Raw genomic sequence first — 23,344 nt, forward strand, 5'->3', positions numbered from 1 at the left:
AGTGGGCGCTTATCTGCCGAGCTGAGTTGGGGACCTCCTTCCCTTCCTCAGGAGGTCGTTGGTGGTCTCCCAGCCACGATCCGGTTAGGACTCCCAGAGGTGCCCCAAATGATCTTAGCAGTCCTGTGTCACACAAGTGAAGCCAACGACTCAACACACACCGTATGTTCCCCCACCCCTCACCACACACCCGCTCCCACAGAATCCTGCCCCAACCTACCTGTGCGGGACGACCCAAGCTTTCCCTACAGCGTCCTTCAGGCCAAGCTCAGAAGGGGAAGGAGGAAAGGAGAAATAGAGCCCTGGGAAACGCAAGATGGTCAGAGCCCTGAGTCTTATTTTAGCTCACCACTCACTCAGGAGTGAGTATAACCTGCAACTATTGGTTTGCATGGCAGGAAAAGAAATTGCATTTTCTAGCTTGGAACTTAATTTCAGACCCCAAAAGCACAATTTGACTAATGTTAGAAAATAAAATTACCTAGTTACTTCCGGGTAACCTCGGTACCATTCAACGAGCTCTCCGGCACCTCGCTCCCGATTTAAAATTCATTCTCATTCAGGACTTAATTTACTTTTTGTCTCTCTTCTCCCTTCTGGTTTTATGTTAAGTCTGGGGGAACGGGGCATGCACAAGGGGGTGGCTTATGACAACATTACTGTCGAGGCAGTAAGAAGGAATGCCCTATTATTTTGACCTTGCTTTGTTGTGATTCTATGTTGCCTTCATCATGGGGCAGGAAATAACTTTGTCTTCTGAGATCTGACTTGTCCTGCTGGTCAGTGGCCGGTCAGTGGCCCTTGTCTCTGCCCATCCTGAGACTGTATGATCTACTCTATGCTCTCCTTGTCCCTACTTCGGGGCTCCTTCAGGTAGGGCTTTTGTGATCTCTCAGCCTTTCATTGTCTTTCTTATGGACGCAGGCTAAGTCGGGTTCATCTGCATCCTCCCGAAGCCTTTGGGCGATCCTGGCAGCAGAACCCATTCTCCCTTAACGCCCCTTGTAGCCTTCTGAGCTCCATTGTTCCCATGTAACTGGAGTTGCAGTGAGTGTCGACAATACCATCTCCCACTGAAGTACAATTCGGGACAAGCAAGGTACGGTTGCCCCAGGTCTGGCACCTCCAAACAGTTCTGGATAGCCCCACCGTGGTGAGTGGAAGGGCACACAGGTGCATCGACAGCTAAGCAGTCTCTCTCCTGCCCTGGCCCAGGGTGGCTATCCATGGGAGGGTGGGAGGGGAGATGGAGACGGTGTGGGGATGGGGATAGGACAAGCCTGGTCCTGCCAGGTTACAACTCCTTTCAAATGTTTCCCTTCTGTTTCTCTCTTTTCAAACCCAATCGCCAGGTATCTGTAGGTTTTCTTCTCTTGTTTTGCATCTTTTCCCAAGGCAGGGGATAACTTGGATCTAGTGGTCTGGGCTAGAATAGGAGTTAAGGGAGGCCCACTGAGTCCAAGGACAGAAACCTGATAAATGTTTGCAGGGCGGGAGGGAAGAACACCCATGCAATGGTTGCTTTTCAGGCTGTCTCGGGATCCCAACATCTCCCACTCCATTTCCTTATTCTGCGTTGGGGAGAATTTCCTGTGGTGTGTGTTCCCAGGGACCCCCAAAACTGTCTTAACAGACACGCACATACGCACAACCCATAGGGCCTACTGATCCAGCTCAGGGGAAAGGGAAAACAAGAAGTAAGACGTAGGGAAGAGTTGGGAAGTCAAACCCTGCATCTTATTTTGGGCTCAGCCACATGCTAGTGGTGTGATTGAAGCCACCCAACTTCCCCTCTCTCACTGTGGCTTCCCTATGGGGAACTTAGTGGCCCTAAAGCATGGCTCCTGCCTCCCAGTCCTGAGAGGGGAGGAACTGGCCAAGAGGGTCCAACTGCCCAGCACAGCAACAACGATGATGAGAGCGGTAATCATAACCTCTGAAACTGACATCCCATTGCGGGCTTTAAAGCTCCCCCCTCCATCTTGAAATAATAATAGGAGAAGAATATACTAATAATAAGAACTTGGGCTCCTCATTTGACTTTCGTGACCCTGGGACTCAACATGAGCACCGGTCTGGACTCGGAACACGTGTCCTGGTCCTGGCTCTGCCTCTAACTTGCTGAGTGACCTTTGCCAAATCGATTCCTCCTTTAGGGCTGCAGTTGATTCTTCCGTTCAATGGGAGGCCTGGGCCACGTGGTCTCCAAGTCTTTTCCAGTGCTGGTTTCCGTGTTTTGAGTGAGCTCTGCATTTGACTCCTATGGCTGCTGTAACACATCACTGTAATTTTGCTGGCTTAAAAGAACAGAAACATGTTCTCAGTTCTGGAGGCCAAGAGTCTGAATCAGCAGTGGACAGAGCCATGCTCCCGTTGGAGGCTCAAGGGGGGAATCTTTTCCTTGCCCCTCCTGGCTTCCAGCAGCTGCTGGATCCCTGGGCATATTTTTGCCTGTGGCTTCATCATGCCCGTCTTGTCCCTGTGCTCATGTTGCCTTCAATGTGTGCCTCAAATGTTTCTCCACTCTCTCTTACAAGGGCATTTAGGGCCCATTCGGATAACCCAGGATGATCTCTTCATCTCAAGTGCCTGGACTGAATCAAATCTGCAAAGACCCTTTTCCCAAGTAAGGTAACATTTACAGATCCCAGGGATCGGGAGGTGAGCATGTCTTTGGGGGCACACTTTGTAGCCTGCTGTAAGCATCTACTATGCCCATGACCAGTCTGAGTGAGGTCCAGGGAGAATCCAGACATTAGCTGTGGGCGTCCCTGCTCCCCAAGGGCATCTGGTCTAACTGAGGAGCCATCACCCCACACACCACTGCCAAGGGCAACACAAGCTGGGCAGTAGCCAGCGCACTGAGGCAGCCTTGGGGAAAGGTCACAGGCTCCAGACCCAGAATGCCCGGGTTCACATCCAAGCCCTGCCACCTGCTAGGCCAGGGGACCCTTGACAAGTTTCTTAGGGTCTCTGGACCTCAGTATTCTCCTTTATAAAATGGGCCTAATTAGACTTAGCCTGTGTGTTTGTTGCAGATACTAAGTATGATATGTGCAGAGGCTGGCATCTTACAGGCTTTCAGAACCAAGAGTGATTCCCACTGATCAATGAGGAACCAAAGGCAGAGAAGTGGAATGACTTGCCCAAGTTCACACAATGAGGTCATGGCAGAGACGGGTCGAGAACCAAGGTTTTCCAGCATTAGGAAGTTTCTTCCACTTCCCAGAGCCTTCTCTCTCCAGATGAGTCTTTTGAATCATGTTTGCATGGGCAACAACAGGCTTCAATCTGCACTTTCTGTCAATTCAGGGAAGACTGGAGAGGACCAAACATACAGGCCTGCGCAGGTCCGACCCTGCAGGCTGGCATCATCAGCTGGACGCTCCAAGACCTTGGGTTGACCCAGCCACCCAGAGAGAGAAGGGGAGGCCTGAGCTTCAGGGTCCTTTCCCAGACCTCCCCTGTCCTTCTGGCATCCTGGCATCCCTCCCTGCAGATGGCCTCTCTGAGTGTGGCTTTTGCCAGCCGAGGGAGATAAGAGCGGACACATAAAACAGCCTATCGCAGCTGTTTACTGCCAGTTCTCTGCTCCCTAGTGCAAATCTTTGGCTGAGTCAATGTTTAACCTCATGTAGAGTCAATGTTTAATCCCAGGCCAGCCAGCCCCCAAATCCAGCATTCCTCAGCAAACCGATCATACAGTCATGTCAGTGTCCATCACTGGGAAAGTAGACTCATGACCGTGAATCTACCAAAACTAAATATCAAGTCCCCTCCCCAACCCCACACCTTTAAGGATATTGACTATGTGGGATTATCATGTCCAAGCAGCCCTTCCCTGGTCATCAGGTAATACTCTAGTCATCCCTGCTCCTAGCTGTCTTGCACTGGCAGGAACACAGCAGGGACTCTTCCTGTCCTGGGCGGGAGAGAGCCACGGGATGGGGATTACCACCGCTGGTGCTCAGCTCGGTGCTGCGGGCTGGGAAGGCAGGCCCTAGTGTGCTCGCTGCCGGGGACCCCACCGTGAAAGTGGGCACTGCCATAGTCTAGCTGGCTGAGCTCGGGTGGGCTTTGGGGCAGCTCTTGAGCGCACACATATGTTTGGAGGCCTGGGCCTTTTTCGAGGTGAGCCTCCCTGTTAGGGAGCTACCAATAGTCTGTATTTATTTGCCTGGCTGTGGAGTGATTTCATAGAGGCTCTCCAGGCCCTTCTCAAGGAGCTCAGAGCCCGATATCTGGGACTGGGACAGGCAGTATCACGTCCATGTCAAGGACAACCTGAATGAGTGAAAGATCGGACAATGGCCAGCTGGGCAGTGGATGCGTGGAGAGTGGGATAGAAGGTGGTTCTGGTCACCGGAGAGGGTCAGGGAGGGTGGCTTACTGGACAAAGTACGTATGAGAGCCTGACCACTCTTCTTCCCAATGAACTCACTGAGCTGTCTCCTTCTCCCTGATGACCTGCCCCCCTGTGTCATTGCCCACACGCCTACCCCTCTCCTATTTTCCTAGCTCTGTTCACTCTGAATCAGAGAGTGAAAAACAACAATTCCTTGGGGGGTCCTGGGGTTGGGGGTGGTTGTCTTCGTCATTTGGGTGGCAGAGCGATGAAGGCAGAGACTGTGGTGGGAGCCCCCTGAGACTGGCGGGGTCTTGTCCCAAAGAGCTTGTTGTGCAGAGCAGGGAGGAGTGAAGCTGGGCTGGAGAGTTGGCCTTGGTCCAGAGGCTCTCTCCGTTTCCCTGGGCCAATCCCAGAGCCCCAGAGACTTTTGGTCTCTCGGTTTGAGAGGCAGGAACAAATGAACCAGCCTCTTCTGAAGTTTCCAAACTGCTCTCTTACCCTCTCCCACCTCCATACCCTGTCCAGGGAGGGGCGGAAGGAGGAAGATTTTCAGAGTAGACATCCAAAGTCAACAGGCAGAGTGTCAGGTAACAGGGCCCAGCCCCTCTCGTAAGCCACTGGGGTCCTTCTGCAGAAGTGCTGTTTCCTTGTTCCTGATCTGAGCCTGGCCTTCAGCCCGCAGTGTGCCTGTCGGACGGCCAGTGGAAAAACATCCTCTGTGATCCCCTGCAGCCCACACCCCTCCAAGCCTCAACATTCCCATCTGTGCAATGGTACACAATCCACTTTTTTCTGGGGATATGTACTGTCATTAATTTTTAGTTGTCTGTGCTGTGCGGGTGGAGTCGTGTGCTGGCAAAATGAAGAGTTTAGGCCGTTGCATTCACTAACCATCTGCTCTTTCCCATGCCGGGCTCTACAGAAGTAAAACTCCCTGATGCTCTTTTCCTGAACCCTTGTCTCAAGGGCAACATCTGACCTTGACCGGCAACATGGAAAACACCTTTGGTCATGGTAGTCCTGGCGTTTCCTCTCTCAGCTAAGATCTTCGGGGGAGTCAGGAATTTGTAACATTAGGGAAAAGAGTGGCCTTTCTTTGACCTCCTACTCTCAGAGCAGAACTGGTAGATCTAGACCAAGTCAGCAAATAAGCAAAGGTTGGGAACTCAGCCAGAGGTTGGAAAAGGCGGAACAGAGAAGACTCTGGATGCTAACCAGGAAATTTATGTCTTCAACAAAATGGGACCAGGGGACACATAGTGGCTGACTGGCCCAGTGCCCCAGTGTTCATGATTTCTACATGCCTCCAGAAGTGTGGGATAGTGTCCTCCCCTGCCCCTCTGCCGTCCTTCTGGGTTTCTGCTGACCCCTTGGGGAGCAGGCAGGGGGATGACAATTTGTCCTCCTGCTTAGAGTGAAGGGAGCAGGCTGGCCCCGGGGCGGGGGGGGCGGGTAGTGCCCGCGAGCCAAGTGGCATCCCTTAATGGGAAGGGAAGAGCTTGGTGGGCTGGACCCTGCCAGAGGGTCTATTGCCTTTCGTGTGGAATCTCCATTTTCGTCGAACATTTGTCAAACCCTTAGCCCTGCAGTATCTGCACCCTTGGAAAATAATCACACAATTCATGTTGACTCGGCTTAAGTGCATTACAGATCATTCTGTGGAAATACCTTCCTTTTTGTGTCTGACTAAAGTTGTGTTTAAGCTGATTCCGGAGTTCCCAGACCACACTGGCTGCTGGAGGAGAGGAAGAAAACCCCAACCTTAGTGGAGAACAGTGACAAGTTGCCTGGGTTGTCAAGCATTTGCCCTGGGTTACCCAAGATGGACGGACATCCCCACAGGGAATGAAAGGTCTGGGCTCTACAGTGCCGGGAAGGACCTTGGGGCAGTGACTGAAGTTTCAGCTCTCCGTTCCAGCTCCGTGAACTTGTATGCTTCGTTTAGCCAGGCTGGGAATCCACCCGCTGGGTGACCAAAGAAAATAAATCACTGGAAATGATTATAAAACCTTCTACACACGGGCTTTACAGGACAAACAAAGAAAGCTCTCGAACGTTAAACAGGAAAGGACCTGAATAGATTCCAGGGTGTAAACCCAAGTGAGGAGGAAGGCAGCGAGTATGGATCAAGGATTTAACCATGAGAGTAGACTGCTTTGGGTTCAATTCTCCACTTGCCCTTTCCCTAGGGGTCTAACGTCTTCATTTCTCTGACTCCAGCTTTTGCATCTGGAAAGCGAGAATTCTCATGCCTGCCTTCCAGAACTGTTGCATCAAATGCAAGGCGAAAACCAAGGGTGGTGCCTGCTACGTAGCAATACCAAGGCAAGGAGCATCCACATTAAGAGCTCTGCCCTCTTGGGGAGAACCTGCTTGATCACGGGAAAGTCGGTGCTCCCTGCATCTTGAATTCTCCACGGAGACTTTCCTGATTCTAGCCTAGCGATGGATGTTTCCCTGCCCCTCGTCCCAGTGATGTGACTACCATGCTAGCTGGGGATAGAAGACAAAAGCCACGCCACTGACCATGCCACGTGGTGGAGTTGGCCCGCTTTGTCTGTTTGACTCCTGCCCCACTGTGGGCATCAGTTAGCCCACAGAGGAAAGCTATAAAGACTTGGGGCTGCCCCCATTTCTTTCCAGGTGAGAGTTTCCCTCTGATCTTATCTCTGCCCAGCAATAAACTGTAGGCCCTGAGACTCTTATCTTGACTCTGCTCTGACACTTTGAACTATTGCTGGCCCCTCCTCCTGGCAGACCTCAGCTTCCCCCATGTACCCGGACGCGCCAACCGGTTCTACTTCCGGAAGTCACCCCTGCCTCCAGCCACTTGGCGAACACCCTTGCTAGGCTGCTCCCCTCTTTCCCCAAGATGGCGTTGTCAGACTGGCCTTCCTCCCTGCTGAACCCCAAGCAGATACTGTTACAGGAGGTTGGAGGAAGGAGAGGTCCCTGAGAGGGTTATTCAGAGGGAGGCAGGGAGGAGGCGGGGGTGATTATGAAGAGTGGGGTCTGATCCTTGACATCAGAGTGGGAACAGGACAGTCTTGTATGCTTGTATGGTTTAGCTCGGGGGTTGGGAAATCCTGGATCTAGAGCCAGATCCAGCCTGACACCTGTTTCTGTAAATAAAATTGTGTTGGCTCACAGCCAGCGTCATTCCTTTACGTATTGTCCTTGGTCGCTTTGGGGCCACAACAGCAGAGCTGCCTAGTTGCAGCAGAGCCTACATGTCCTACAAAGCCTTAAGTATTTACTCTCAGGCCCTTGACGGAAAAGGTTTGCAGACCCCTGCTTTAGGGCACCCAGCTTTCCCAAACAGCGATCCAAGGAACCCAGTCCAGGGAGATTGCGTCACCAAGACACCAGAGTCCAAAACGCTGGGGAAACACTCCTAACGTCCCCATACTCCAGGGCTATTCACAAGGTACCTTAGTGTATCAAAGGCTCCAAAATGTATGCATAAGAACCCATTTATTGTTTAACCAGCATTTCCCAAACTCGTTTGATCTACCACCGCAATTTTTTTCTTCCCTCAGAACACCTCTTAATGATCTTGAGAAGCTTGCCTTCTGTGGACGCCCCTGGTAAACACTGGGTAGGTGGAATGATCCTTTACTGCCTAAGTTCTCAGCCTGACCCTGTCTCTAATGGGCCAAGTGACCTTGGCAGGATGGCTCCGCCCCCACGCCTGCTTCCTCATTGGTTGAATGGGGTAATGTGGCTCTTCTGGCTTCCCTGTCCCTCTTACAGACTGTTCAGGAGGGTCACTGAGAACTGAGAGAGTGTTCACAAAAATGGTCTGGGGCAAGAAATGGCAACGTCATTGATTGTATTAGTTTTGCTTTGATACATTGTTTAGCAATGGCAAAGAGGAGAAAGCACTCCATCAATGTTAGGGGTTTCCTTTTCAGATCCTTACTCTATTACTCACTAGCGTTAACCAGATTACTTCTCCCCATAGGGCCTCAGTTACTTCACCCAGGACTCTAAGGCTCTGTTAGCTCTGAAAACCTACGATTCCATTCGGCTAGACACATCCAACTTCCCTACTTCTCCAAAACAAGGGGTCTCTCTCACCAACTTGGAAGACTAAATCTCCGTGATTTTCTGGGGACAGCGCCTGTGCTCAGCACCAGCTGTGAGGCAGTATTAATGGAGGGTTTCTGGTGCTACTGAGAGCAATAGAGGCAGGGCGGATCCTTCTGGAAATGTTGACCCGACAATTCTCAACTTGATATCGGATCCTTCCTTTCTTTCTCTCCCCGTTGCTCAGAGGCTGCTTTGCCCAGACACAAAGTTCAGACAGCTGGCTAACAGATTTGGCAGAATAAAAAAGCAGATGTGACCCCTGAAAAGGCAGTGGGACCAAGGGTGGAGTGAAAGTTCCCCGATAGACATGGAATGAAGTGTTTATGAAGCAGAATCCACATAAAATTCCTCTGGCCACCTTCTCTGCGAACACCGCCCTCCCCTTAAAATGACCATTTCCCAGCTTCATCAACAGTCCTTTGGGTTAAAGATTTATAAACAGCGGAACAAGAGGAACTTTATGAAGAAGGCGAGAATCTACTGAAAAATTCCCTCCTCATCCATGCGTTTAGGAAAATCCCAGAAAATCTTGCCTGGGTCAAAAGGTCTGTGACATAATGGGAAGGGGTGATTTGAGGAATGGGGGTTGTTCTGTTTGGTTTCCATGGAGAAGGCACCTGCCACTATAGTCAACCAGGGGAACTCCCAAATGAAGGGGACTCAGCTTCTCAGAGGGCACTGAGCCCATGCCCTCTAGTTGGCCTTTCAATCTCAAATATTTATTGGAGGCCCCACAGAGCTGGAAGTCATCTGGGGACTTAGTGAGGTGGCTCTAGCACGATTACCGCCCCACAGGAGCACAGAGTGTACTTGAGAAGGGAAGCGTCATGTACGTGAATCGGATGAAATGTGTGCAGCAGGCTGAGCACTAACGGGCTTCAGAAAAGAAGGCTGCTAGCAAGGGCGAGGAGTGGTGGCTAAGAAGTTAGAGCAATTGGAGGACTCATATATTTTCCAAACCCCAGGAAAGGAAATTCCACACTTTGCTAGGTCACCTCCACCACGGTTCAATCGAACCTTTCTTGAAGTTCTCTGAGTCATGCATCACCTTTGGCTGTGGGAAATGCTTGACTTTCCTGGGCCCAAGGGTGGCCCAAGGGAAGCCTCCTCTTCCCCAGAGGGAATGCCCACTCCATTCGCTCCCCTTCATCCAGGCAGAGGAAGGATGAGGAAAGGCTGAAGCTGTGGTTCTTCATCCTGGTTCTCTTTCCATGGTGATGGAGCAGCTTATGCTTCCATTCCTCCGGGTCTGGGGTGTGTCTCTGGGACAGTCAGACTGACCTGGGGAGGACAGTCATCCGGGAGCATGCTCCTTTCCATGTGGGGCCGCTGGTCTGGCTGCGGGCTCAGTTCCAGGAGGTATGTCATCTGAATCAAGGTGACCGCTGCTGTCCTCTTTGTCTCCTGAGCTGCACAGACAGAGAGCGTGCTGTGAGGGGACTGGGGACTGAATTTGATTCCCTGAGAACCTCAACCCCCCGCCCCCGCAAGACGCTGGGAACTTCCTGACACAGAAGAACGCGGTGGAGCCCTTTGACTGAAGAGGATGGGGCCGGGCCTCTGGGGTCCTGGGTGTGATCATCGTAGTCTCTTCCACCTGCTCCCACAAATCTCACCCTTTCTTCATCAGAGCTAACCACTGTGGAGAACTCATTTGGGGAGCATTTAAACGTGGGCTGGAAGAGACTTTCAGCCAGGCCGCGGAGAGGGCACAAGTGTAGTTCGTTCCCACATCTGGGACCTCCACGTGGGGACTGGTCCTGCGGTTCACATGCCTGTGGGGAACATCTGTCATGCCTTCCTCTGAGGAGCCTCTCCTCCAGCTCTGGGATGTCACTGAGGCCTAAGTACAGAGACGGTTCCCCCATTTCATTGATAAACCAAGGCCAGGAGCGGTGAAATGGCTCAAGCTAGAACTTAGCATTTCTCTCTCCCGAGGTCTTGGCCCCGACTCCGACCCAGTTCTGAGGGTGTCCGAGCAGAACAAACACTCCCTCCCCAGGCTCGGGGCTACTCCAACAGCACTCACTCATCTCCTTTGTCCGGAGCTTCTTTTGCAATAGGCCAAAAGCCACAAGGGTCAGGGGGCACAGCACTGTGGAGACGGGAATCAGGATCCGAGAGATGTTTTTCTCTCCTGGAGAAGCACTGGAGTGGAAGTTGCCGGTGGGGGGAAGGAAAAAGCACAGGGGAGGGACAGTTGGAGCTGGACAGGAGACTGAAGGGCATATGGCCCTCGCCCCTCACTTTACAGGTGAGAGGCTAAGGTGGGGGAAGTTGGCTGCCTTCATTCCCACAGCGGGTTAGTAGCAGGGCTGGGACCAGAACCCCTGTCTTCAGGTTCCCAAGCCCTGAATCCCGGTCCCCACTGCACTGCCCAAGTGTGGGCTCCCCTGGGGGCCGGTGGAAAAGAGTCAGGTCACCCACCCTCGGCATTTGGCTCTGCCACACTCTTTCCTTGTGGCTTCAGCAAGCACCTCCCCTCTCTAGAGCTTTTGTTCCTCATCTTTTAAAAAAAAAGTCCCAAAGCTTCCACCTAAATATTTTGTTTTCCTAATGTTTAGATTTTTACTTGAAAACCACATGAAAATACTCTGGGTTTCTTAGCAAGGACTCTTGAACAAGGGAGGGTCTGTGATTTTTATGGTCCTTGCCCTTTGCTGTCCTGAGGTTACAAAGAGAGAAGTGAGCGCATGGAGTGGGGTACAGAGCTCAGCTCACGGAGGAGCATGCTGAGAGTGGGGCAGATACGGAGCCCCGGCCAAGACGAAGGTCTGGAAGTTTACCTCATCATGGAGGACCTCTTGCCCATGGGCATCACGGACCCAGCAGCTGGGGCCTGGCTTGGTGTGGCTTGGGGATCGCTGTCTCCAACAGGCATGTCTAGGTCCCCTTTGGTGGCTCCCTCCTCAGACGCCATCTCTATGCTGGTGGGTCCCGGGGTCCACACACCTGCAGCTGGGGTGCTTCCTTCATTGGAGCCCAGGGCTTGTGGCTGAGCAGCAGTTGTTGCTGTTTCTGACAGGATTTCCTGCACCCATTTTCCTGAGACCAGAGTTGATGGCCTACTGGTCCCTGGGACCTTCCCAGTGACATCCAGAGCTGTTCTGACCCAGTCTGTTTCTTCTGGTGGTCCAACGGCCTCAGTAGCTGTCTCCCTCCCTTCCTCACTGGGCCTAGCTATATTTGCTACTGAGCCTCTGGTGTCCCACACCCAAATACCTTCTGTCGTTCTGGACACGCCTCGGATTGTTGAAGCCGGACTCTCTGGAATGGGGGCTGTTGCCCAGACAGAGCCCTCTCCCTGGCTGGCTGTCCCTATAGCTACTGCCTCAGTCATCCCTGCACTCTGCCTTCCCTCAGCTGATGCTCTTGTTTTGTTGGTTCCTGGAGGCAGCGCAACTCTGTCCCATCCTGTCCTCTGTCTTTCTACAGTCTGGGTGGTTCCTGAAGTCTGTCCGTTGGCCACTGGTGACGCTATTTCAGAGGATCTCACGACGTGCTCACCCGCAGCCAGAGTGGCCGAGGGATTGGTGCTGGAAGGATCTGTGAATGGCAGAGAGAAACCACATGGGAAGGCTATCCTGGTTGCCTGCGGGATTTAGCAAAGGATGCCAGGCTAGTGTGCTTGCTCCAAGGACTGCGTCCTCACTAAGCCACATGGTCTTTGGTTAATATGTTGGAAAAAATAAAAATTAGGGAACACCGGCATGTTCTCTAGCCTGTTGCACATATTGACATTCTGTGCTCCTTTCTCCTTGTTTTATGCCCACATACTCTCTACTGAGCCATCCCGCACTCCCACGCGGGCCCCTTTCCCGCAGCCCACCCCGTACTGCTTCTCAGACACAGCAGGCCATCTCAGCAGATGTGTGAGCAACATCTCACCAGACACATGCAAGCCCGGGCTCTGCCTGCTCCCTGACATGCCACCTGTCCCTGCCGGCCACTGCCGGGGCCCCTTTCCATGGACTCTGGGTGCCCAACTCCAGGTCACGTCTCTGGAACCTGCCAGGCAGAGCATGGTCTTGGTAGCTTGTGGGATGTCTGCCAAGGGGCTCGGTCTCAGGAAAAACCACTTCGCTCCTGAGTATCTCACGTGGTCTGCTTGTCTGAACAAAGAGACGTCGTGAGCCTAAGAAGCTGCGTTTTTCAGCTCGCCCCCTTCTTGGAGTCCTCTCCAAGTATCGAGGCCACAGAATTTGGGGGAAGGTGGGCAGGACAGCTGGCAAGCATTCATTTAGGCAATTTTCCTAATACCTACCTTCCTTCTGAAATGAAAGCCAACTTCCTAAAGTCCCTGCTTCATCCCCAGCTTTTCCCTCAAGCTTAAAGCCCTCTTGGACCTGTTGATCTGCTCCCGCACCTCCCCCACCACCGCAGTCCCTTTGGCAAACTTGACCCACCAGCCTCCAGCCGTACCTGCGGAGACGGTCAGATTCATGCCGAAGAAGAACATGTTGTTTCTGTTCCCAAGGCCACAGCGATAGCGCCCCACGTCTTCCGGGGACAGCTGGGACAGCGTCACCACAAACAAGCCGCCCTGCGGGTAGTCTGCTAGGGCCACGCGGCCGCGGTAGCCGAGGTGAGTGTAGTTGGTGGTGGACACGACGGTGTGGCAGACCCGTGTCACCGGGCTTATGCGGCACCAGTACTTCCTCGCGTGCTTGTTGATGGACAAGGGGCTGTAGTGGCAGCGGATGGTGACAGCTCCTCCAGGCCCCCCAGACACCAGCCTCGGGCCTTTCAGTGCATTTGCAGCTGTGGGCAGAGAGCGGGGGAGAAAAGTCAAAGGAAATAGAGCACTGGCTATAGTCACCGTTTGCGGGTTACAAGCTCCAGGCTCTGCCGGAATTAGGGAACAGGTCAGAAAATGCCATCATGAAAGTGAAAGGAAGAGGAATGCATGTGGTCACTTGGGAGCTCAGGAGCACCCCCAAATGTGGAATGGAGCTTCACCTAAGGCCTCATGTGAGAGACAGAAATGCAAGAATGCTCCTCCCAGCTAGCTAGCTAATGCCCGTCACGTGCCCTGCGTTCTCAGACAAGTCCTGCCAGAGCCCGGGTCAGCATCTGATGGAAGGGCCACGGTTTGTTTGATGGCACTCACAAGAGGAGTAAGTAGGGGAGGGTGGGTTAGTGTGCGTTCCCCTGAGAGGGAAGGGTGCCCTGAACGCAAGAATCGCGGTCCATGTAGTGGACCAGGCAGTTGAAAAATATTCACACCTGACACTTTTCTGCAGAAATACAAACAGCCGCGTACCACCGTCAAAGCACAGACGAACCACGCTGTGAACATGTCTGCTTTGGCAAGGGGCGACATCAGGCCTGAACGAGTCCGCAGCCTGTTTACTGAGTGTTGTGAACTTGACCTGACGCGGCAGAAACAGAGCTCGTTCTCGCACTGTCTCTTCATAACGGCTCTGCTCCTCAATAAATCTCAGGCAGGATTTCAGGTGCGGGAACCTTCACAGTCTTACTTAGACTGGAAAAAGTCCAGTCTGGTCAAAACCTACATATGCAGCCCCGTCCCGGGACTGACTGCAACACCAGTCTCTTTGCTCTGCTCCTTCCTCTGTTCGAAACTGCAGGTAAGGCCCCGCGGGGATTGTCTGTGGCGGGCAGAGGGGAGGGTGACGGGGAGAGCTGTGGTCTGTGTGCATGCTCCCCTGGCACAAGGGATATCCAGAGCTCTTCCTAGAACTTTGGCCTTCCAGACTGTTCCAGGCCCTCGGGCTGCAGTTCCTTCCTTGTAAGAACTGCCTCTCCTGGGGCCTCTTGTGCCTCCTCCAAAACCACACCTATGACTTTGGGCCACCTGCCCTTCTTTCTGTAGTCACAGCCCTTTCTGGGTGGCCTTTGTGGTGGGGTCCCCTAGGGCCAGCTTCTTTCTGTAGGTCCCGCATTTGATCACAGGAAGCATACTTTGGTCCTGCTGTCAGGAGAAGCTAGGACATGGGACAGCTTGGCAAATGGCATTCTTTAGTTCCTTCTCTTATTTGAGAGAATGTGAGGGGGAAGTGATCCTTCCCCCCCTCCCCCCCCCCGCCCCCGTGCAGGTGGAGACGAGCCCAACACACTGACACCTCTCTCCACAGCACTTCTTCAGTGAGCTCAGCTACCCTCCCCTGATTCCTCAGATGCTACCGTGGGGGGCTGTCGCTCGCACAGCCTGCTCCGCAGTCTCTCCACAGTCCTGCACAGGCACTTAAACATCTGGCTTTCAGATGTGACTGCCTGGCATTGATCGATTTGGTCTATGTCTCTAGGGCCCTCTTAAGCCGAGAAGGTTCAGTTTTTGTTGCTTATTTGTTTGAGAGAGAGAGAGAGAGCGCGCACACAAGCAGGAGAGGGGCAGAGGGAGAGAGAGAAGCAGACTTCCCGCCGAGCAGGGAACCCGATGCAGGGCTCGATCTCAGGACCCCAGAGATCATGACCTGAGCCGAAGGCAGACATTCAACCAACTGAGTTACCCAGGTGCCCCAAGAAGTTTCAGTTTAGTATCCAAGTTTAATATCCCGTTACCAGAACTGGTGTAGGATTGCAAAGCCCGGTGCAAAATGGAAGTACAGAACTCCCTGCTCGGAGGCCAGTAAGCCCTGTTCTCTATGATGCTAGTGGAGCATTAAACCGAGCTCCTTCTGAGTATGGGGCCCTGGACTGCCCAGGGCACATGCTCATGAAGCCGGCCTGCCTGCTGCATATGTCTTGAGGTCTAATTATAGGAAATGCTGTGACCATAGCACTACTCACTGTAGGTTTAATTAAATGACATGCCACCAGCTATGTCGCTATTAATAAAGCTAAATGGCGACTTTTCTTTAAAAGTCAAGAATATTCACAATTACAAACAAGGACCGTCTCGGGACAACAGTGATGGTGTCCTGATGAGGTGTTAGTACCTAGTTCTCAGGAATTCTTGCAGTCTACACGTGGCACATACGAGAGGCTCTCCGCCCCGTTCATCGGCAGGATGGGGCAGTCTGACCTCGCAGGAGAAGGCTGATTAAGAATCCTGAATGAGCTCTTGCAATGAACATTTTTTCTTATATAAATACCAAATTTTGCTTGCCCTTGAGAACTCATTTGGTGAATACCTGATCAGTAGCTCTTAGTTACATATATTTAAGGTGTATACAGATTATATTATATATAATTGAGAATCTATTGGGTATGGGCTAGCATTTTAGGATGAAGGGGGTGACTTCCTCGGTTCCTTGATGCATATTCTCAGCCCTGAAGTGGAGACGAGGACCCCATCATTTCCCTGCAGCTGTCTGTGGCTCTGGCTTCCCCCGGGGAGGAGCGAGGGGGGCCTGTAGAAGGAGGGAGCTCATGGACTAGAGACCGTCTCGGTCTGAGCGAGCACAAGAGGTCTGAAGCTGGACAGAGGGGGAGCGGCTTCACCTGCAGGGCCGTCTCCTCCGTCTGGCAGAGGGGTGAGAAAGGAATGAGTGTTTCCCTGGCCCAGAGGCGGGGCCCAGGAGGGACAGGGCCACTCCACTGGCATCTGAGACGGAGTCTTCTGTGTGGAGGGGTCAAAGTGGAACCTGGGCAAAGGGAGGAGATGGACGATTAGCGGACCATCTTAGTTCACAAATATAACCGCAAGAGGAAGCGCCAGCTCTCAACTCCTTGCCACCCCATTTAGTAAGTGTTCCCTGCCTTCTGCCTCACCTCCTTTCGGCTCCTGTGACCCTGCTGGGGTCCCACATGACATGGGGAGGAGAGGAAAGGGAGGAACAGAGGAGAGGGCCACCATTCCCCCATGCTGGTTTCCTGACCACAGGCCTTAGCTGGATGAGGGGACATATCTTTAAAGGAAGACTGAAGTATTTAACTGCACCCTTAAAAGTATCCATTCAGCATTTGAGACTTAAGGGAATTGAGTTAGGACTCTTCCCTACACTAATATGTTAGCAGAAAAATCATGGGCCTGCCTGAGTTTTTGCTTGGAGGCAGGGGATGCCTGCTTCTACTGAAAATTTTTTAAATTTTCAAATAAAGAGGTGGAGTGATTATATGACAGAGAGTTCTTGCTCAAAATGAACTTTTGGTTCATTAAAATTCTGATTTGTTTATATACCAAACACAATTATTCAATTATTCATCCTTTTTTTTTTTTTTTTTTTTTTTTTTTTGGTGTTACCAGAGCATTTTCATTCATTCCGTCAATGGTTATTTGCTCAGTCTCTACTCAGGACCCGGTTCTAGGACCAGGCACTCTGGGCACACATTTATCACATTTCTCAACGGTTCCCCATCACCATCAAAATAAAATCTAAACACCGCAGCCCGGAGGTGGGCCGTGCGTCATCTGAGCCTGATCTATACCTGGCCAGCCTCACCATACCAGCCTGCCAGGACCTATGGGGCAAGGACTCTGTCCTCCATCCACCCGTCCCTTGTGACTGGCACGTGGTCAGCCCTCCATAAACATGTGTCCACTAAATCAGTAGATGCAGAAATACAAATTTTATTTACCTAGCCAGTTTCTTTGTAGACTCTGAACACTTTTGAGGAGGGCAGGTCTGCCCTCACCCCGAGTTCTGGGCCTGGCACTGAGTGTTTCTGAAATGAGGGAGAATCAGCAGTGCCCTTCTGAGCCCTGGAACCCTCATCTTGCAAATGCAGACGACTTTCAGTCAACTGGAAGGGAAGAGAGCAGAGACACTGGGACTATCAGAACAGGGAATATTCTAGAAGTGAGCATGGCAGGCATTGGCCCTCTCCTGTGGGCTCTTGCCTCTCTCATTCCCCCTGGACGCAGGCCTGACCCTTCCCTGGACTCATCGCATGGCCCGGGATCCCGGGAGAGAAAGCCAGGGGTGGAAAGTCGGAAGTGTCGAGGCAGCCTTGAACACTGCTGCGAACTCCACAGGCTGGGAGGCTCCGGGCCGGCGTTGCAAGCTCCACATCTGGGTGGTGTTTGGGACTCACCTTGCAAGAGGAACAACATGACGAGGATGGGCATTTTCCATCCTGCCCTCTGGATGGCGACCTGCAAAAAACACTGTATTTGAGGAAACCCAAGGGGGCAGCTGAGAAGCAGAGGGGAGCCCAGGGAGACCTGGGGTGAGGTGAGCCTTTTCTCACTCGAGGACCTCAGTGTGCTCAGTGTCGTGGCTGATGGGCCATATCTCACCCAGAGCAGGACTGGAACTGCCCTCCTTGAGAGAAACATGACTCCATCTCCCACCCCCAAGCCCGCATGTTTGGCCTGGGTCACGACCACCAAGGCGAAAAGGTCTCTACCCTTGGGGTTTCTGTGTTCAGAAGAGTTGGACCTCCCTCTGTAGGATCCCAGCACTCCCACCCCCCACTTCTGAATTTGGGGGAGCCTTGGATCGTGGAAAGACCATGTGCTTGAAGTTGAAACATGGGCGGGCGCTGTGGGGCCTTGGGGGTCAGTTTCCTCCCCGGGGGAATGAGCACATGCGGGGGAATGAGCACATGCGTCAGGGGCTTGTTGCACCACTGAAGCTAGATTGTGTTAGAAGTGCTGGCGGCGTGCTGGGTACAGAGCCGCTCCCTCCCCTTCCCTCCTCACCCCTTCTTTTTGGCAGAAAGAGAATTGATTCCTTCAAGGGGAAGCTGGTGGGGTTTCTCCAGGCAGTAACAAGAACTTAGACACAGACTCTCTGGACAAGCTCTGGTCGGCACAAGAGTTCTATTCTCTTTCTTCTCCATAGCTTCTAGAAGGCTCTCCCTGTCCTCCAGGGCATGCTGATCTCCCCCTACTCTGGTCTCTCCTGTGGGCCTGGTGGGACTTTGTGTGTCATCGCTCTAACCCCAGGCTCTGGGACAGGACGCAGCACGGTGCTGGAGCAAGGACCGACCACTCTCAGAATAGACACCATACTGATCCCCACTCTCTAGCCTTGTACTGCTTGCTGATGATCAAGACTGAGACTGTACATTATACTTCATTTGTAGTCTCCCTTAGCATTTTCATGGATGTTTTTGGTTGATTAAAAATCTGTGCTTTAAATCTGTCTACTGCCTGCAGTTCTTAGGACCTATACATTTAAAGAAGAAAGAGAAAAAAAGAAAGAAAGAGAGAGAGAAAGGGCAAACTAGTTAGCTATCATAGTCTCCTTCTCCCTCCAATCCCGACCTCACTAATGCTGAGCACAGGTGTAGACCATCAGTGGTCTGATCCAGGGGCTGGCGATCCTCACCCCCCCCACCCTTGCCCAACTAGACTAAACCACTCAAGGCCACTGGCCAAGCTGGGACATAGGTTTAAGGAGGAGAAAAGGGAATGGGGGAGGCAAGAAGGAGAAGTGGGAGAGGAAAGGAAGGGCAAAGGAAGAGAGAGGAGAGGACTGGAGAATGATTGAATCCATGGTTTGGCCCCATAGCTGCGAACCGTCCCCTCAACTTGGCTCCGCCAGCCATCGCCCCTAAAGCCTTGGCCTGCTCTACGAGGTGGAGCCCCCAGGGTGGAGGAAGTTGGAAGAGTCCTTGGGCTCCTCATGCCTCCTTCGTGCCCTCTTAGCGGTGCCCCTGCCTTGGGTGCCGCCATGGCCGCCCAGCGGCCTGCCTCCCCCCGCCGTCCAGGGTTCTGGCTGCCTGCCTTCCCCAGAGGCTCTCCCAGGTGTGCCTGTGCCTAATCTGCTGTTTGTTTAATGTCCACCAAGCCTGGCTTCCTCGGGGCTTGTTTTTCTAGGGCACTAGGTGCTGACACTGCCCACGCTGAGGTCAAAGTCTTGGCACCGCACCACCCAGTTCCTCGGAAGTCGAGCGGTGCAGCAATCTCTAGGCTCGGGAGCAAAAGCCACCTCGCCCTCGAGGGGCAATGAGGAAGCATGGAGTGTGAGATAAAAGGTCTCCCTGGAGTTATCAGCCTTGATTGGAGGCTGGAAGGACAATATCCAAGGAAATGTCTCCGTGCCGGCTACCCAGCCAGTGACCTTCAGAAAACCTTCCTCCAGGATACAGAGAGCCCCAGCTCAGTAGCCTGGGGCGACAGGCCTCTGTAACAATCCACAGCGTTTTAGGGGATGAGGCCACTTCGGGGGGGCTGCCCTCGTCCCCCATCCTGCTGGGAAGGGCATCTATTCATCTCCAGCACAGGCTGGTGTATGACTCCCCAAATCCCTACCGCCCCCCTGAGGCCCACTTCCCTCCTATTCCTACCCGGGGGCAGCAGACACGAAAGCAAGGGAGCCTTCGTGATGTAGAGGGAAGTGCTCAGAACCAGGACTCAGGAGACTTTGCTTCGCCAGTGGCTGATGGAATGACCTAGAGCAAAGGCAGCCTTGTCTCCACTGCAGCAGAAGAGCTTTGGCTGTGTGATCCCCATGACTCCTTCTCTTTCTGACATTTGTTGGTTTCACATGACTCAGGGCCTCTAAAGAATCATGCACTCTGGTGGGAGGAAGAGTCCAGGGGAGCAGGAGAGTGGGGAGGCAGGAGGGAGATGCTGTGGCCTGAACCCCATGGTCCTTCCCTGGCCTCCTGGGCATGAGCCCAGCCTGCTCTGGGAAGGGCCGCTGAACGCACACCGGAGAGCTGCTGCTGCAGGTCACCACCCCGTGCCCCCCGTCCCGAGGGACACAAGACCCCAGCTTCTGGGGAGAAAGCCGAGTCTCACCTGTCTTTCTCCTGGCTTAGCTGAGACTTCTCCAGCCATCTCAGTCCAGAGATAATATCCACACGGACTTTTCTTTTTATTTTCTTTTTGAGATGCTGGTGTTTGAACACCTTCTACCTTCTTTTCTTTAACCTTGAGAGTGAGAAGGCAGCCCTGGAGGGCTGAAAAGCAGCTGGAGCCCCAAGAAGCTCCAAGTGCAAGATGGAGCTCTGCCCCTTGCCTCTCCGGCCCTGCAGCAAGTCAGTGCACCCCGGGCCCTGGCTGCTAGTCCTAGAAAGGAGCCAGTCCCGGTTCCTTGTGTTCCTCACTGACACTCTTGCAGAACTTTTCCAGGGGTGGTGACAGTGACGTCAAGGATCCACATTCTTCCATCTTTTGTTTCCCCTCCAGTCCTGGGCCCCAGATTTCTCAGGATGCCCCAGTTTAGCTGACCCCTTCAGGATAAGTGGTGCAACCATCTGGGGAGGGGAGAAAATTCAGGAGGAATTCCCCCTGTAGTCTGGCTGGGCAGCCGGTGCCTTCTCCCAGCTCCCAGGAGAGCCAGTGTGGGTCACGGACTCCAGGTCAACTGCACGCCTGGTAGTCCCTAATTCATGCTCTGCACGAAGCACAATATTGGAAATGAGATGATTTCCGTGGAAAGAGATCCCTGACCAGCGTGGCTCATCCTGGAGGACAACATGCTTAAAAATACTCCAACATTTTGCTTTGGAAAATAAGCCATGGGTGGGTTCTCTTCCTCATAAAAGATATAACTCCTACCTCTGCCGGTTTTAAACGGACATCAGAATGACGACTAAGGAGCGCCAAGGGATGGAGGTATTGCGGACTCGATTGAAGGACTCTCACCAGGGCCCCTGTTGGACACTGCAGCACCCTTGGGCCAGTTAGAAAGGGCACTTCTTCAGAAAAGTCAAGGCTGTTGATATATATTGTTGCACAATAACCATGGATAGCAACGTGTATTGTCCGTGCATCCCCCCTTTCAGGTTAAAGACAGATTATGGATAGGAACTGTGTCAATGAAAGCAACAAGAGAGGAAAAGAAACAATACCAGGGGCTGTCAGAGTGTGGCTGGGACAAGGTCATCTCAAGTGTGTGTGCGAGTTTCTGAGTGCACAGTGGTGTCTGACACTATCCCAGGACTTGGTTAGGAGGTCCAGAGCTTCACAAACGCCAACAGCCTCTCATATAAGTTACAAGATACCTACGATGGAAATGGCATCCCCTTAGCTGTGGCATACATAAGCAGTGCACAACCTGAAGAACTGTATACGGTGGGCCTGCTTATCCCCAGAATTGAATGGCGGTAGAAACGGTTAAGGTCTGGCTAAATTCTCCATTCTTAACTCCTGTGGGAGCAGTACAGCATTGTGCTTTGATCACGTAGACTTTGGAGTTAAAACTCCTTCCAAGTTAATATCCCAGCCCTACTTTTTACTGGAAAAATGATATGGGTCAGATTACTTAACAGCTTTACTCCTTGTTTCTTTCATCTGAAAACAGGAGATAATAGCACCTACCTCATAAAGTTATTTTGTGGATTAAGTGTGACAATCCATGTAACTTAAAGTTCCCTGTATGTATCAAATTCTCAGTAAGTTTCAGCCCCTAATATTAATAGCTTAGCTCACAGCAACAGAGAGCAGGTATCTTTTAATGATCAAAGCCTCAGAAAAGATCCCTTTTGAAGGTCATCTATTCAGTGGTTTGCTACTTTCTTTCTCTTTTCCTTTCCTTCTTTCTTTTTTCGGGGGGGGGGCATTTGATCACCTTGGCATTTGAAAGATTAGAAATAAGTCAATTTGTCTGAGAACATGTCTGGATTGGTTTTATATTTTAAAATAAATATTTCTCAAATTGCATTGTTTTATAAACCATGCAGTCATTTTTCATCCTTAAGGATATTTTTTCTAGTTTATCTCCTTTTGAACATTTTGGAGATTTTTGAACACTAAAGACATAAACCATAGTAGGGTCCAATTAGTTGTAAAGCACTGGGCCAGTTTTCAGAGGACTGACCCAGAGTCACAGTAGCTCCCTCTCTGAAGCTTTATGGGAGAGAAAACTCTGTACTAGCTACTCCTCTTGAGTATAACTGAATTCTTTTGCCTAGCACAAAGCCATGGGAAGCCTCCTTACCTAGGTTTATGACACGTTGACCTTCTGATTCCAGGTCCCAGACTCCAGAAAAAAGCTAAATAATACTGAGAAGAAATGTGAGATCTGGGAAGAGTTTTGCCCACTCCCTGCCCCCCACCTCCAATCCCCCAATCCGAATTTTAGCAAAAGCTTTTATTTGCTGAACAGACACACAGAAGTAAAAATCAGAAACCAGCTAACCAAGGCAAGGAAAGCCATTTGTGCTATAACACAACGTGTATTGATCTCTTCCCTCTCCAAAACAAGTTTTCTAATGAATAAATTAAGAGCACTGCACATCGCTGCCAAGTTTTCTGCTTGCTATACTTACATGTGCAAGCTTTTCTCTCTTTTTAAAAGATTTTATTTACTGTAGAGAGAGAGAGAGAAAGTGGGAGGAGGTACAAAGGGAGAGGGAGAATCTTAAGCAGACTCCACACTGAGCACAGAGCCCAACTTGGGGCTCGATCTCACAACCCTGAGATCATACCTGAGCCAAAACCAAGAGTCAGTCACTTAACTAACTGAGCTCCTAAAGGGCTCCGGAAAGCTTTATTCCATCCTCATTATTAGCAGGAGAGACACAGCCCTTCTCCCCCTCCCTAACTCAAGTCCTGGTCAGAATACCAGATGCCGATGAAAGCGTTGTTTTAAAACACCTGGATCGCCACTACAAGGCCTTGATCACTTAGAAATTCATAGAGGAAGGTGAACTCTGAGACTTGTCACTCCTCCAAAGCATAAGAGGAGAAACTATTTGGATAACATGAGTAATCATTTTATAATGACGTTTAGCAGGCTTTTACAGCCTCCACACCATTTAGCTGATAGTAAAGATTGCAATCCTGCGACATTCACAGCCCTCCAAATCCAGAAGACCTCTCAAAGGCAGTCGGGTAAGTGCTGTGATGGTTTAAGTTCATGGAGAGACCGCTGGTAAAAGCACAGGGGAAAGAATCCCAGGAGATCATTTCCTAGTTCACAGGAGTACCGCCTGAGACCTTGGCACAGATGGCTTCAGGCAATCATGACCAACAGCTTTCAGCACAATCTTTCTGGAGTGATGAAGTTTGGAGACTGAAACACACATATTTCTGACCGGTTGGAATTATTTCATGATGATGCTATTTGGAATAGACATTGTTCTGCGATAGTGAATCCT

At 51.7% G+C, this 23,344-nt stretch overlaps 1 protein-coding gene and 1 long non-coding RNA gene across 4 annotated transcripts; one reads left to right on the plus strand and one right to left on the minus strand.

Moving 5' to 3' along the window:
• The first annotated feature begins 5,603 nt into the window (after positions 1-5,603).
• Positions 5,604-12,178, plus strand: LOC123928467. 2 transcript variants are annotated; one of them, XR_006815710.1, is made up of 3 exons: positions 5,604-6,991; positions 7,888-7,946; positions 11,876-12,178. It is a non-coding gene; the product is annotated as an uncharacterized LOC123928467 (long non-coding RNA). The 2 variants fall into 2 exon arrangements; XR_006815711.1 differs by lacking the exon at positions 11,876-12,178 and adding an exon at positions 8,313-8,352.
• On the minus strand, positions 7,962-22,866 carry FCAMR (Fc alpha and mu receptor). 2 transcript variants are annotated; one of them, XM_045983665.1, is made up of 9 exons: positions 22,810-22,866; positions 22,183-22,247; positions 20,802-20,916; positions 20,040-20,497; positions 17,381-17,441; positions 12,863-13,201; positions 11,227-11,986; positions 10,470-10,588; positions 7,962-9,849 (listed from the first exon to the last, which is right to left on the minus strand). In XM_045983665.1, exons 4-9 carry the CDS (start codon positions 20,076-20,078, stop codon positions 9,668-9,670), a joined length of 1,500 nt encoding a protein of 499 aa, XP_045839621.1. In that variant the 5' UTR covers positions 20,079-20,497; positions 20,802-20,916; positions 22,183-22,247; positions 22,810-22,866; the 3' UTR covers positions 7,962-9,667. The 2 variants fall into 2 exon arrangements, with proteins under 2 accessions (XP_045839621.1, XP_045839620.1); XM_045983664.1 differs by lacking the exons at positions 20,040-20,497; positions 20,802-20,916; positions 22,183-22,247; positions 22,810-22,866 and having other exon boundaries at positions 17,381-18,137.
• Positions 22,867-23,344: the final 478 nt, after the last annotated feature.

This window comes from Meles meles, chromosome 17 (assembly GCF_922984935.1).
Source record: "Meles meles chromosome 17, mMelMel3.1 paternal haplotype, whole genome shotgun sequence".
In the NCBI taxonomy this organism is placed as follows: domain Eukaryota; kingdom Metazoa; phylum Chordata; class Mammalia; order Carnivora; family Mustelidae; genus Meles; species Meles meles.